Source organism: Empidonax traillii, unplaced genomic scaffold, assembly GCF_003031625.1.
Source record: "Empidonax traillii isolate 1590-97213 ecotype Southwest subspecies unplaced genomic scaffold, ASM303162v1 scaffold188:size807701, whole genome shotgun sequence".
In the NCBI taxonomy this organism is placed as follows: domain Eukaryota; kingdom Metazoa; phylum Chordata; class Aves; order Passeriformes; family Tyrannidae; genus Empidonax; species Empidonax traillii.
Genome location: NW_020955381.1, coordinates 479,508 through 495,811, shown reverse-complemented (window position 1 = coordinate 495,811; position 16,304 = coordinate 479,508). Strand labels below are relative to the sequence as shown.

The following is a 16,304-nucleotide window of genomic DNA, read 5'->3' as shown; positions in this document are numbered from 1 at the left end:
AAGTTGCAAGTGGTCTTGCCATGTGTTTCCCAAGAGGTGGTAAAATGCAGTACTGGACAGCTGTGTGAAGGAGCAGGGTCTGAGGAGAGTAGCCTTTGCTAAAATAAGAAGTTAAAGTCAAATAGAGAAGCCATCAGCAAGGATGAGAGTTGGCTGGGAATTTGGATGTCATAGGTCAGGATATTCTAGAAAAACTAGTTGTATTCTCCTTAGGCTTTTCCACAATAGCAAATGTCAGCAGTGCTGAAGTGCTGAGCTAAAACTTAGGGGTACAAGCACTAGAGAATGTCATCACTCCCTGGTGGTTTGTTTCTCTAGAGTTTCTCACCTGTGCTAAAGTACATGGTCTTTGAACATCAGTGGCTTGTTTTCCTCTGCTTTCAATGGCCTTTCGCTCCGTGGTTAATCTTTGAAGCTTTTCTACTTAGAAACCATGGATTTGAATTTAGCAGTGTGCTACAATCTCAGTGCAGATCTTGTTTGCAAATACATTGCAGAGCCACTGAAGCTGTGGTTGGTGCTTCCCCCAGCAAGTCCCCAGGTCAATATCTCGTAAAATCCTGTTTTTGGAACCCCGTTGTCTGAATTATGTGGGAAAAGATCAACAAAAATGATGGGAGTCAGTGATTCAAAGAATATCGAGCTGCATATGTACTCTATGTTATGACTACTGGAATAGATTAGGAGATGCAAATCTACAAATATTTGCAGGGCTTAAATGTTGAAAAGAGGAATTAAATACTTAGTTGTGGCTCCTTCATAATATCTCGAGAGTAATGGAATGAAGCTAATAATGGATCAGCTTAAACAGTATCTAAGGAATTACTGCTAATGAGATAGTGCAGGTTGTGGAAGAGTCTCCTGAGAGGAATGAAAGCCTGGGCAGTTGGGTAGAGATAATTCCTTTTAAGAAAGTTGTTACAGGAAATGATCTTGCTTGAATGGGAAGGTGAGACTAGACTTGGATGGCTTCTAAGCAGCTCCTGTGCTTGGCATTCTACCTCCAACCTCCTCTGCAGTGGTTTTTGCACAGCTTTGTACACAAGAGAGAGAATAAATGCAGTCTTTACAATGGGATCTTGCTCATGTATCAAGGAAGATGGATTAGCAGGGATAGTCCCAAGTGCAGAGCTTTACCCTTTTGTTGGTGAGCAGCAAAACTGGAGCAAGACTTGCTGCAGAAGGAACTCCAGGGAGTTCCAGCCAAATACTGGGTTCCCATGAACGGAAGAGTTAATCTTGCATAAACCATCAGGGGTCAGGAAGCCCACATATAGCTTCTGCTTACATGTGCTTGTTTTCCTGGCCTTTTCGGTACTTTAGTGCAAATGCTTCAAAAATTTTTCAAGGCAGTGGGATTTGTCACAATCACTACCTTGTTTCATCTGTCTCCCTCGCTGGCGTTGAAGAACAAAGACCTTCCAGTGCCAGCAGGGCCAGAGCGCAGTGGCAGTGTGGACACAAATGGGGCAATGCAATTAACCTGGCCTCGTTTACAGTTTGTAATCCCCCAAACATTGTGGTCTTAAGCATTTTGAATTTAAACCTGTAGTTTTAGAATAGCGTTTCCCAGTTAACTTATGTCAGTATTATCAGACACGTTGCCAGGTTACCTACACACGTTAGATCAGTGAAATGATGAACAGTAAAGTACGTTCAAACCTTGCTCCCTGAAACCAACAGAAGGTAGTGATTGTCTCTGAATTGTAGCTTTCCCGATGCAGTGAAGCGAGAGAAAGGTGAGTCAGTTTGTTTCTCAGGCTTTGTTTATTTGAAATTAAGATCAGTTTTGAAATAAATGGGATTAGCACTCAGCTGTTTTAACCTGACTGAGCTCTTGGACTTGGAAGTCTGAGTGTCTGAAAGGCAGGTATTGTTGGTAGGAACAGCTGACTGAATTGAAGAGCAAAGTCCTCTATTTTGCAGTAGCTGTGAATACAAAGGCAGGGTTATTTACTGAGAGAGGGTTTTTCAGAGGTATCTAACAGTAAGAGCACCTACGTGGCACTTGGCATCTTAATTGCTGATGGGCTGAAGTTCTTATTGCTGAAGAGTCAGGCACTTCAAATATTGCCTTTATGAAGATTCTTCTCCAGAGAGTTTATACTGTGAATACAAAGCAATAGTGAGATGCAGAAGCTTGGAGTATACCCATCATTTTTCTGTATGCTTATATGTTTAAGAGGTATTTGTACTCAGATAACTGAAGTCACTTTTCATTCCAGATTGCTTCTGTGTGTCTCAGTAGAGGAAAAGAATGACATATGAACAGCCTTATGGATTATTTGAGGGTCTAAAAGATCAGTGAGGTCAGGCACAATTTATTTTTTTCCTGAATTTCTAAATTGAGGACTTCCTGCCCCAGAAGAGAAGGGCACTGAAGGGAGAAAATGTGGTTTCTTTGAATAATTTTTTTTTTCTTTTTTTTTTTTTTTTTTGCTGTACACAAGGGGTTAAGTCAATACTGTCTTTATAACTTAGAGTAGCAGGGATAAAAGAACAAATTGAAAGAAACAAGATATTAAGAACAAAATACCGTGTGGACTGAAATCCAGGATAAACTTCACAGTGTTACAATAGTTACAACACAGTTCCAGGATGTCATTCATATCAACTTGGTTGTGTCTCAGGTTACATTTTATGACACTTCTGCCAAAGATGGGCATTTGCTGCATTTTCTTCAAAGGGTAATATCACAAATGTGTGAGAGGGGAGTTCATGTGTGGCTTTCTTAAACTTTAGATATGCAGGACTAGTTCCTGCTGGTAAGAGAGTTATTGAGCCTGGTCAGTAGGCAGGCAAAGCAGGAAAGTCACTGTCGAGGTAGTCTGAAAATGGAACATGAAATATTTTCCAGGTTATTAGGAGATCAGTGACCATGGCATGTGTGGATACTGTAACTTTAGGTTAGTTGTTGCTGATGATTTAAAAATTTGCTTATGTGGCTACGCACTTGACATGATCTGAGTTATTGAGAGGTGAAGCTACTTATAATATTATTAAAAATACAAATTTTAAAAGCAGGTCAGGAACATGATTTAATGTTAGCAATCTGTATTGTGCATGCTACTGTGCATAGTTTTCCCAAAGAAGCTGGATATCATTTGACAGAAGACAGCACAAGGACACCTGTATGTTCATTTTCTGGGAGCCTTACTGCTGTAGATTAAACTGCTGGCTTCCAGTGTTGTTGGTAAAATTTATTCTTATGGCAAAAGGCATTTAATCTAGGCTGTCCTTCATACAAGAACTGATATGTGTGTACTAGTATATAAATTTAGGGATTATTTCTGTTTCATAAGATGTACAAGATTTCCCCTGTGTCTGCATTCTCTGTCACTGGATTTATTGTTCTGGTTTCACCTGCACTGTGGAGAAAGTCCTGGGACTAGCAGAACTCTCTCTTTTAATTATTTGCAAAATTTGCCAATTTTTTTTTTTTTTAAACTGGCGTCACAGAAGGGAACGTGGGTATCATAATAAATCCACACTAGCAAATGATTAAGATTCCCTTGATCACAGAAACGTGCTTTATGACAAAATTCTTGTTATAAGCACTAAATAGGTGCACAGTTTGTCTCTTAATGAGACACAAAGACAATCTGATCCATAGGAAGCTGTTTCTTTTAACTTCAGCCCCCAGGAGTTCATCTGCTCTTGTCTTGTCTGGCTGCAAGTGAGGTGAAACCAGAGAGCTGGCACAGCCCATCTGTCAGCCAGCCCTGGCTCATCCCGAGCTTTTGAGGCTGTTGGCCCATGTCAGACGGATTTGACAGCTTGGAAGAGGTCTGGAAGATAATGAAGATGTGCTGTCAGAGACAACAGGCAGCTGTCAGAGTCTGCAGAGCCCTCTTGACTGACGGGAAAGGCTGCAACCCTTATCAGCCATCACTGGATCCATCCAGAATTCCCCTCAAACCGAGACCAAAGGACATCTGATTGCACTTGTGTGTACAATGTGTAGTTTTACAATGTTAAGTTTTACACTACACTGGTGTAAATGTAGTTTAATTATGGGCTTGTAGCAGTTTCAGTCAGCACTGTGGGGTCACTTTGAGCTTAGGATATGCTGGGCTATTGCCCTGTTGTGGAGACAACTGTGAATTTTATACCAGTAACCCAAGCCACAGCGAATTCCCAGAATCCTGGGATTATATCAGATTGCTTGATTTGTTCTGGTTTTAATCTCAGCCAGCATTACATTGAAACTACTTGTTACTGCTGATTATGGAAAAAATTAACCCAAAGAGTGTTGAAGATATTTTATTTGCAGACCACCAGATTTATGTTTTTATCTGCACTTAGATATGGAAACACATTTTAAAAAAATATACTTATTACAAAATAATTTAGTAAGGATAGAAGTTGTTACCCCACCCCCCCCCACCCTCAAACAAAAACCTCTGGATGGGAAAGAGAAATTGTGTGATACTTCAGATTGCAACAATATCACTTTTCCTGTAGTTACAGAAAGTAACAAAGAATTTCTTGTGTAGGAGGGTTTTTGCTTGACCTTTTAAAGTGTGCAGTTGTATTGATGTTTCCCTCTTAAGAGTTACTCAGACAAAGGAAAGTGCTCTTGGTCTGTGTAATTTAATGGGACATGAGGGCAAATATACAGTTACTTTGTTATCCAGCTACCAGAAGATGCAGGATTCTTTCTGTGCCACACTTTGTGCTGGTTTTTCAGTTAAATTTAGCTTGAATTCTCCTGGTCATTAAGCAACCTTCGTTCTTTTGCTTTGTGACCCCAGAAATACACCTGGGTAGTGAACAAGCAGAGTGATAGAACAGGAAATATCTAACATTGTGCCTAAAATGTGAGCGTAACAAGTAGGAGACACTTTGCTGAAAAGAAAAACCTTTGAGCATGAGTTGCTTTTATGAAACTCAGACTATGTTTTGGGGTGGTTGAGGAACAAAATCACACATCTGGCCTTCAATATAATCCTCTTCCAGTAGATTTTTCATTAAGTGTCTACAGTTAAGTGAGTTTCCAAGCATGTATTTTACAGCCCCTCTTTCTGTTTTGACACAGAGTGCTCTGCTGGCAGCTCAGGTAGTGCCAGTGACCTTGGCTTTGCAGCCTTGTGGGTTTGCTGAAGGCATCTTTTGAAACAATATTTGGGAAAGCTGGCACTTTCTGCCTGGTCCTTTTTGGTTTTCCCCTCCCACACCTCAGATGAAACACATCTTGTTCTTTCTGTTCTCTTTGCAGAGTCTGACAGGTAATCACAACTGATTCCCTTAGTGTCAATTGAATGGAAATCATAATATCATTAATATTTAATGGGTTTAGCTGTCGTAAATGCTCTAGTGTCTGAATAATACTGAAAGGATTCATAAAAAACCCACTGTTTAAATAACTGAATTTTCCATTGAAGGACCTTAAAGGAAGGAACTTAAAGATGAACTTGGAAGAAGACCAAAGAGATTTTGCACATCAGTAATAGAGCTTTCTGTAAAGCTTCCCTTGTTGGTTTATATTTGAGGTCACAGTGGTTTTTCATGCTTTTCTCCCTTCTCTCTGTGGGAGTATCTTCAAAAAGTCTTGGGATGGATAAAAGACTTAATGAACAAGGGTCATTGAAAGTTGCCTTGAAATCTGGAGATACTGCTAATATTTGGCTGTCTGTGGTATGATTTCAACTAGATGCCCATGGGGATGCAAAAACTGCTCTGGTCTTTGTCCTCAAAATAAGCTGGGAATGTAAGGGAAAGAGAGAAAGAAACAGAGGTATCTCTGTTGGGGCCCTTTTCATGGAGCTGCCATGTTTTCCTACAGCTGCTGGATCATCTTCAGTTTGGAGCAGTTCTTTGCAACCCATGAGCCCCTTGTGAGGAAATTATTGAAACTTGGCCTAAGTAAGCCATTTGGCAAGTCAGTTACAAGACTAGTTCTTTTAATCTTATCTTGATCCTAACATTGGCATTGTTCTATATTCAAGTGTCAGTATTATCTGAAGTGTTTTTTCTGAATTTTTTTTTCTTTTTTTTTTTACTTTTCCTCTTTCTACCTTGCAGTGAATTGCTGGATGAGCAGCTCAATTTAGCAATAGTGGAGTTAATAACAACACTGGGCTGATACATTTCCTGGTGTCTGTGCCAAGAAACTTGCCTGCATGATCACTGTGTCATTTGGTTAAGGGCCATGGGATCACGGGTTATAGGTTTCCTTCTCTTGTGATTCTGAAACTCCACGTGGTGTGTGAAACAGCAGGGAGAAAAGCCAGGAGGCCAGCTCTCAGTGCTGCTTTGTGAGCAGGTTGGGCCTAGGGGGAAGCAGGAATTCTTAAATCATCAAAGCATTAATTGTGAACCATCTTTGGCAGCTGGACTCTTTATGTTGCTTTGTGATAGGGGCTGCTATTTACGGGGACAGTCTTGGCTTAGTAGCTGGGGCTGGTTCTCTGGATGAGGTAGGGCTGGTGGTTCCTGCCCTGAAGGTTCTCAGAAGGTTACCCAACACTGCAATACAGCTGTTTATAGCCTGAACCTATAATTAAGGTGGAACTTGTAATCAAAACTTTTTGAAAGTGATTTGGCCCCTGCTGAGCTGCATTAAATGAGTGCCTGGAAATAACTGATGTCATGCAAGCAATTGTTTTTTATGGGATGCTCTCAAACTCTTTTGTGGGTACAATAAATTATACTCAGCTGTCTCATTTTAAAGTGATGCTTTAGCATTTGATTCCTGTTAATTTTTTGTCATTTCTCTCTGGTTGGCTTATTGATTCTGATCATAGTATTCCTGTATTAGATTGTCCTCTCTCTATCCCTTTTCCTACAAAAATGCAAAGTTCTATTTATGAACTGTATTATTGGCTAGTGTTTTACAAGGCAATTTTTTTTTTTTACTTTGAAATTCCCCATTCTTTAATAATGTTTATTAATATTATCAGTGTTATCACAAAATTAATTACTGTAGGCTTCTCAGAATTTTGTGGAGTTCATATGTGGGTGTTGGACTTGAAACATTTTGTATCAGTCTTCCATTATTGAGTACCTTTAGGTGAGTAATATGGAGAGCTGGCTTGGTCTGGGAAAGAAGGCATGACGTACTTTGCACACCTCAAGCAAGAAGAAATCTAGATAAAAAAGCAATAATTCTGACCCAAACTGCTTCCTGCCAAGAGTCCTTACAAGCTTCCTAGAGGAAGCAGGTTACAGTTTATATTTGAAACAGATTTTCATAGTAGGATTTACCATTTAATTGGGCAGATTATTATTACATTTCTGCTGAGCAAATACCTACAGACAAGCAGAGACTCTGGAGGAAGCAGGATGAATGGCAGCCATCCACAGGCTGCATTACTGCAATGCCAAAATCTGTTTCCTACAAAAAGCCCATCATTGGAAACTTCTTCTCCATTTCCCACTTTTTACCTGTTGCTGTATATTTCAGTATCTTAAATGTAGATCTAATAATCACAAGGCATTCCTCAAATTTTTCTCTGGTAGATCTAAATTCAGTTTTATAATTAATGTTACAATAATTACAATTATATCTTTTATTAGCTTAGAAAATAACTTAATGTGTTGATATTTAATTAAGCGCTTTTGTTTACCTAATCTTTATTCATTAATCTAGATTTTAAAATGGGCTTTGCTTTTCTTTAGTATTGAAAAAAATTTAATATGAATGGAGGATGGCTGCAGTGTCAGCTGGAGGAACACAGAGTTGAGTGATCCAGTGCACCATGAGGAAGGAAATGTCACACTAAAATCCTGAACTTGGGTCTCCTCTTAGTGGGAAGGAGTTTCTCTTTTGCAATTTGGGCTGGTGCAAGTGAATATCCAGTAGCTGTTGAGATATTGTGTGATACGGTAAAGCAGCACTTTATTGCTTTAAATTTTTTTATAAATAGTTTTTTAGTAAATAAAATGCTTTTCTTTCTTTGGTGCTTTCCTCTGCTCCAGTGAGGCACACCAGTTTGTCAGGTGACTTGGCAGATGGTTTTGGGACAGGTGTGTCTGTTGGCATTTGGGGAGTGAGATTTTGTGTGCTGTGTATCTTCCTCTTCTGGCTCTTTCTTCCATGTGCATGTTTTTATGAGCACAGGCGGTGTTTTTCTCGAGGTTGCCATTCAGGAGCAGCCTGTACTGCTCTTATGACTAAGGATAACAAAATCCCATCTCCAGAAGGCAGTTTGGAACGTGCTGGTTTTTGACACTAAGCTTACAATTTTTTGTGATAGTTTTGAAAACAGTCAGAAACCGATGATGTGAAATAGCTTCCAGTGCATGAACATGCTGCTGCAGAACTGGATTTTTTTTCTTCCTGGGAAGAACAACTTTTTTCTTTCTGGGAAGCGACTAACCTGTGTAACACTATTGGTACCAGAGCTTCTCTCCTGCACTGCTGTGATGCATCACAGCTCAAAAAATATGTTTGGTACCTTATTTCTAAGAGAGTTTTAAAATACTAGGCTTTTGTGGTTTTAAACATTTAGTCCCTCTTCCCTAGGCTGCATGGAAAAGTGGGAACTGCTGCTACTGGAATGGTGGTGAGAGACCAGGGCTTATCTTACAGTATTCTATTTTTCCCTTTCTTAGAATCACCTAATTGACTTCACTGGGCTTTGGATCAGAGTACCTTAAATTAAGGACAAACCACTTAATTGACTTGCAGAGTTCAGTTTCTGAAGTGGGTTTCCCCAAGCTTCTGCTCTATTTCTAGGTGAAGGGACTTGGAGGCAAGCCCAAATACTTCAAATATATGCCATAGGAATAAATAAACATTGGTCACAGCAGTTACAAAATGCAATAAAAAATGAATTAATTTGATAAGTGACTGTGGCAAGCAACCTCGTGGGTGGAAATATGACTGTGGTGTTCTATTTAACATACTAAAGGGTTTTTTTTTTTTAATTTTATTTTTTTCAGGGAGAAAGACCTAAATGCAAAGTTTATTATTTCAATGGAAAAAAATAAAACAACAATCACAAACTTAAAGGTGAGTAAACATAATTTTAAAAAGTAGGTTTTAACTGGCTAGTCACCAAAATATGAGTGGACAAAGCAGTGGTGCTTGCTGCACTGTGGAGCACAGCTTTTAGGTTTTAAATACCATGTTAAAGCAATCTTTTGGGGAAACAAGTTACATTGTTAACTTCCTGCACTGTGGTTTTCTGAAAACCACCCTACAGGCTGTATCCCATCAGTTTTTTCAAAGGTTTATCACTCTGATCATTATTTATCTGGAAGATGAAAGCCAACAATGGAAGAGGTATGTGCCTGATAGCTATTAAACCATTGCTTTATCTAGAAAAAGTCTTCTGGAATTCCTGTGGAAATGAGCCAAACCCAAAGTACCCATCACTTGCTCTAACATTTTGATGGTATATTTTAATAATATACTCCCAGCAAGAGAAGTCACACAGCAAATTGGTTTTTGCAAGATAGTTTCCAGTGACCAATACCCAAAAAGGAATTTCAGTGTGTAGGAGTTTCAGCGTGTAGTTTCTTCAGGCTGATTTGGATCACAGTGAATATTGCAGAGGTGTAGTGCCAGCTGTCATGTCTTGAGCAGTGGGTATGTAACACCATTTTAATTATGACTCCACCCTGAAGTGCTGTTCATGGTGCAAAGGTCTCTCTGGCTCCTATAAATTATATGTGTAGGATAATCCCTGGTTATAATGTTATATACAGGATTGCTTTTAACTGAACTTTGTATTTTGACAAAACCGTACTGTGGTGGTTGGAGAAGAAAACTAAAACCCAAATTATTCCTGCTGTGCTGTTTTGTGACTTGGCTGTCCTTGCTGAAGGGCATATCTCTTGCTAATTATATTAGTGCTGTTGGAATAATACTCCAACCTGTCATCATAAATTTCTAAATGTGTATAGCCTCATGTTAAATTTGCATTCTGATCATTTATTGTCAAATGTTTTTAATTACTTCATCAACATGTATTGTACCAGCTCTTTTTTCTTTTTTAATAGGTACCAGAGGGTGCTACTGGAGACACAGGACGAGAAAGAACGAAGACATTTACCTATGATTTTTCCTATTTCTCAGCAGACAGTAAAAGTCCCAGCTTTGTTTGTCAAGAAATGGTAGGATTTCTGAATGTTAATAATTGATCTTTTTCCTTTCCCTTTTCTTTGGCTTGAAATCATTCCATGAAACTTTTTTCCATTAGAAGTGCTTCCTGTGTAATTTAGAAATTCCCTAGGTACCTGAGAGTTTGAAGTTTGCTTTGTTTTCCTTTTTTTTTTTTTTAAACTAATCTAACAATGTAAGTGCTGTGTTTTCTAATACGGCAGACTAAATGCCTTCTTTCAAGTTCTCTTGTCTGATTTGCCTTGTAAGGTCAAGTTAGAAAACGTCTCAGAGCACCGAATTTGGTTTTGAAAAGCTTTTTGGAAAAAAAATCACTTCTGAGAAACAAGCACATATCTTTAATTCACTTAGACAGAAACATTCTTCTTATCTGGTTGAAGTTTTTTTTTTTCTTTTTGTCCAAAAGTCTTGGTACACATTGAAGGAGATTCATTTTTCTCCTCCCTTGAGTATTCAGCTAAGGAAAGGACAAAACTGTCTTTCTTTCTGCACACTCAGAACAGAAAATCAAACTCAGAGCTATAGGAATCATTCAGATGAACATCCAGACCCTCCCTGACCTCTCATTTTATGTGAACATTGAACCTTTCTGCTATTTGACATTCCCTAATAAATTTGTTAAATGAAATTCCAGTGATTTGTGATTGCTGTCTTCTCCTTTGGTTTTGGTGCTGTAAGCTTCAAGTGAGAGTATTTCTTTCCCCTTAAAATAATACAAGGGTTTGCTGAATATCCTGTAAGCCAGCTGGGTACCTACCTTTTTGGCATGTACCTCCTCTGTTCTGTAACCACTGAAATCAGGGATACTGTAATGGCTAATCCTAAAAAGCCTCACATTTAAAACTAATCGTAAGAAACAATGAGTTGAAGCCATTTTTAAATATTTATGAGTATGACAAGCTTTGCTGTTATATATATCATGACTATAATTGATAGGGAATTTATACATGAGATTTCTCTGTTAACCATCAGTTGTAGTGGTATGTCCTCTTATTTTCTGAAAGCTTCTTTTTTATTTCATCAACTATTAGTTGGTTTTCTTCAAACATTTGATCATGTATATTCTTAAACTTTTTTTATTGTTATTTCTTGATAATGTTCTTTTTAGTAACACATTTTTTCTATATTTTCTGAAATATCAAGAAGTATACCTTTATTCGGGCCTTTATTTAGAAATACCCGTATTACTTCAGCACTGTGGAAATTGAAGTAATGATGTATTTACATTCAATTATTGGAATCCAAGTTTCTAGTGAATATTTTTGAGCAGCCATTTCGGGCCATATGGCTTTGCTAGAACTTTAGCAAATGCTTTAAGTTGAGCATGCAGAGAGGTATTTATTTATTCTAATTAAAGCAGCTTTGATCTTGTATTTTTCTGCCCTGATTCTACCTGAAGCTTGAGATCTCATTTGTGGTTCTACAGACACAACAAATATTTGCCTTAGGTTTGCTCATAGAAATTGATGAGGGGCTCAGCTTGATATTACTTAGTTTCATGAAAATGCGTATAATTCTCAGGGGTAGCTGATCAGCATATTCTCAGCTCTTTTTGATATGGAGGAGCACATCTCCATAAAATAGTATTAATCATATATCAAAGCATATTTGCAAAAATCTGCAAAATGTATTGTAAAGGTAGTGACAGAAATTCTTCTTAAGCAGCAATTGTGGCTTAGGTTTATGGATATTTAATTCTTGAATCCTCTAGGTAGCTGTTTCTTTACGTGACTTAAGATACTTCTGGAAAGCTGTGTTAGACAAGACCTCATTAGAGGAACCCCAGGAAGAGAACCATTGTGTCATTTGGCTCTTGCTGTTACAGTGCAAGTTATTTCCAGAACCTGTGAAACAATGAAGTTAATTCTTGTTAAAACAGCAAAGGAAAACTGAATGCATACAAACAGAAATCCAAGTTGTATCCTGTGTTGATGTCCAATTTCCACATATAAGTGATAAGTTTCCCTTTTCAAAGTTTTTCCTTTTTGTGCCGTTATGCTTCTTGTTTCAGAGGGGGTCAGGTTAAGGAAAGACCAGCATAACCTGTCTGAGTCTGGAGTCTATAGAAAAAAAAATGAATTAAAATGCCCATATAAGGATGACTGCAGCAGCCTTGAGCCATGATTTCTTTAAAGCTGATTGGTAGTGATAGGATGGTAACAATAAATCCTAAACATGGTTCAGATGTCCGTGTTCCATGCGCTGCTGTTTGTGTGTCCTACAACCCTGGACCACCTCCTTCATCCTTGTTGGCAAGAGTGTAAACTTCTCTTGCTCAGCCACATAAGTATTGTTGTTCAAGTATTGCTTTAATTAGAATGTGTGCAGCACATTGAAAACAAAAGTTTTTAAACCATAGGAGTCCAGTTCCTAAACAAATGCTGCACAAGCTATTGTTTTGCTTTTGTTATTAATTTCATATTTAATTGAAAGAATTTGTAGTTAAGCTCTTATCAGGTTGCTGCAGAATTTCCAGTTTACTGCACCAATGGCATAGGAGAAGGGCATCTTTCATTCACATTCATCTAACCATGGAATAAAATTGATCTTGATTGTCGGTAATGCAGTTGCCTGGTGCCCTTTGTTCATGATTGTTGGATTTTTCCATTTGAAAGGCAGAGAAATAAGTGGAAATCTGTCTAATACCACATAGCCCATTAATGTGCCTTGTAGATGCAGAATATGCCTTGGTATTCAGAAATTAAAGTGGGGATGGCAATTTACCATCAAGCTTCTTAGTTTGTATTCCTGACAGAGAAACAGATAGAATTTTGAGGTTCACGGCCCTTTTGTGACAAACCGGTGTCCCATCCTGACAGTGTCTTTTCTTGTTAAGCCTTTGTGTTCAGACAGTACTGACTGTAACTATCCTGTGTAATACCTCAAATCCCTTTGCAAGGTATACACAGATTTTTGAAAGGGAAAATTCAGTCAAAACAATAGTGTACAAAGTGGTCCAAATGGCAACAACTTGGATATAGTGAAAAACAAGGGAAAGAATAAAGGAACTTTGGCTGAGCTTTATACTCTTTCTCTTTGAGAAGTGTAACTGGTTACAGCATTTTAGCTCCTTGGCTCAAGGGAAGGTCAAGTGAAGTATTCCAAAGGCATGTTTGCAACTGAGGATTAGTGATTAAGGAAATTACCCAGCACTCTTTCCAGGGAGAGGCAGCGTGATTACACTGTGTGTGCGCCATTCACTGTTAATAATGGCTTGTTCTCCTTGGCTAATTTAAACCACACATAGTACAGAGGAGCAACCAAACTATGTGAAGCATCTACGAGGTTCTTGAAAGTCATGTCAAGGTGGGGAGACACAGATTTATATTTTAATTGAGAGAAATTCTGCACCAAGTGTTGCTCCTTGCTCAGTGGACCGGGGAGGGGTATGGTTTGAAAGAAGGGGTAATGATAATGAAAGGTCAGTATTTTTTAGGGATACTGGAGCCAGTACTATAGAGGAAGGTGGTGACTGCACCTGGTGAAAGCTGAATCTTTTAGGTGAGAACAGAGTCCCATATTATGGGATGTGGAAGAGGGATTGTTACTAGTTTTTACATGATGAGGGCAAAAGAGAAGGGATGAGCTGATGAAAGAGAAAACAAGTTTCCATGTTTGCCAGCCTAAAAAGTATTGGTATGTAAAAGCCAGTAAGGGAGGAAATACAAGGAAGGCCATGTTCTTATAGTTGATTAGAGCAAAAAACCAAAACCAACCAACCAAAGCCCTCCAGAAAGACAAAGCAAGAAACTGGCAGGATCACTGTAATGTTTCCTTTTGAGAAGGGACTGCATAATTGCAGAACATGGAGAGTTGGCAAAGATACAAAATGTGAGTAGGTATTAACAATAACAGAAAGTGAATGAAGTAGCTGAGGTTGCTGAAAGAAATTAGAGCTATACCTAAAGCATTTTTTTGTTCTTTGAGACACCAGGTAGATCTCTGACAGAAAAAGAAGTAAAAAATAAACCACTGCAATGCTGTAAACTAGATCTGGTAGTAAGACTTAATATTTTCTTTGAAGTATAATTTCCTCTCCTATAGCAAATATCACTGTAGTTTGCCATTGTATTCTGGTATTGTTAAAGATTTTTCATGCTGGACTGATGACAATTTTTTTTTTTTCCCCAAACTTTTGTTGACTTTAAAAACTTCATTTGTTTTTAGGTTTTCAAAAATCTTGGTACGGATGTGCTTAAATCTGCTTTTGAAGGTTATAATGCCTGTGTTTTTGCATATGGACAGACTGGATCTGGGAAGTCCTACACCATGATGGGAAATGCGGTATGTTGTATTTTCCTAGAATCTTAGAAAACCAGGTTGGAAGGGCCCTCTTCTGATCCAACCTTTCTTGGCAAAAGCAAGTTGACATAAGATGGCCCATTATCCTGTCCAGCCAAATCTTACAAATGTCTATTGTTGGGGAATCCACCACTCCTCTCGGGGGGATTATGATTCATGTAGGTCCCTTCCAACTTAGCATATTCTGTGATTATTCCAACTGCTGATTATTCTCATGTCCAATTATATTCTCCCCAAGAGTAACTTGTATCCATTACCACTGGTCTTTGCATGTGACTCCTTGTAAATAGGGAGTTTCCATCTTCTTTGGAGCCATGCTTTGAATACTGGAACACAGTTATAAGGTCTTCTTGAGCCTGTTCTTCTCAAGGATGAACAAACCAGCTCTCTCAACCTTTCCTCACATGGCAGCTTCCCAGTCCTTTGGTCATCCTTGTGGCCCTTCTCTGCAGCCTGTCCTCATCTTTTTTGTGTGGCAGAGACCAAAGCTGAATGCAGTATTCAGTTGTGGTCTGACAAGTGCTGAGTAGAACAGGATAATGAATTCTTTATCTCTGCCCTTGTTGATGCAACCCAGCATGGGTTTCTTTGCTTTCTTGGCCACACTATTCACTCATGTTGTACTTGGGGTCCACAGGACCCCCAGGCCTCTCTCCACAGAGCTACTCCCCAGCCAGTAGATCCTGGATTATGTTTTCCCAGGTGCAAGACCTTACATTTGTCTTTAAATTAAACTTCTTTATCATTAAACTTCATAAGATTCTTGCTAGCCCACTATTCCAGCCCGTCCAGGTCTCCCTGCACGGTGGGTCTCCCTTCTGAAGTGTCAACTTCCCCATTCAGTTTGGTGTCATTGTCAAATTTTGTCAGGATACGCTTGAACATGTCATACAGGTTATTTAAAAAAACTGGTCCCTGGAGGACCCCACTCGAGACAGGTTGCCAGTTAGAGAAGGAGTTGTTTCTCACCACCCTCTGAGTGCAGCCTGTCAGCCAGTTCCCACCCACCACAGACCCCTTGTCTAGATTATAATGCATCAATTCCTTTAGGAGCAGGCTGTGGGAAACCGTGTCAGAAGTCTTGGGGAATTCCAGGTAGACAATGTCCACTACTTGCCCCACATCAACTGAGCAGGTCTATTTTTTTATTTTGTAGTCATGAATTAAAATTATGCTATTGCAGGAGCATGTTTTTATGCAATTATCAATACTGCTGTCTGTGTGCTAATGACCCCCATGTATCACCCTCTCGTAGTAATTAGTCTTTAGAAGCTCTTCCTTTTATAGGAAGGTATTTACAGTTGGAAGAAGTCTGTTTAAGTAATGCTCATTATTTTGGACAAAACCCAATAATTTTTGTTCAGTAACAAACCCCAAAATTTCAAATGTTTCTGCTGATTTTCTATGCCCAACTCAAGACAAAAAAAAAAAAAAAGATACTGATTTTTGAGAACATGAAGGACCAGGTCTTTCTGAAGAGATGTGCTTTTTAGACCTTTTTTTGAAGAGATAGAAGACTAAAATAAATCTTTGACCCCTGTTTAGAGAAGGCTTTCAGGTGAGGAGCAGAAATGGGATGAGAGTAGTTCAGCACACCCTTATGTGATATAGTAAATTTAATTTTAAGGATTAAGCCATGTTGAGCACTGCAGTGAAGACCCTGGAAGAGGAAGGTGTGATAGGAGGAGTATTTGGCAGTTTGTGAGGAAAGGATGGGAGTAGCTTCTTGCAGATGCCTCCACGACTGTCCAAGGAGAGAGAGAACCCACTGAACTGTTGGGAGTGGAGCAGTTTAAAAAGGCTGACTGATGAAGCCTGTTTGCCAGGCAGCCTCTGCAGGTTTCATTCTTCAGTCCTTGGGAAAAGAAATATATTGTATCTTCTCCTGGTGGAAATGAAAAGGGGAATATTGCCACTTGTCCTTCCTTAGATA

The 16,304-nt window shown here is 38.9% G+C and overlaps 1 protein-coding gene across 5 annotated transcripts in view; it reads left to right on the top strand.

Moving 5' to 3' along the window:
- KIF16B (kinesin family member 16B) overlaps positions 1 to 16,304 on the top strand; it is a 132,584-nt gene that overhangs the window by 6,610 nt on the left and 109,670 nt on the right. For all 5 annotated transcript variants that reach the window (XM_027886509.1, XM_027886510.1, XM_027886508.1 and 2 more), the window contains exons 2-4: positions 8,887 to 8,956; positions 9,949 to 10,062; positions 14,237 to 14,353. In XM_027886509.1, coding sequence (XP_027742310.1) covers positions 8,887 to 8,956; positions 9,949 to 10,062; positions 14,237 to 14,353 — 301 coding nt within the window. The remainder of the gene's footprint in view (positions 1 to 8,886; positions 8,957 to 9,948; positions 10,063 to 14,236; positions 14,354 to 16,304) is intronic.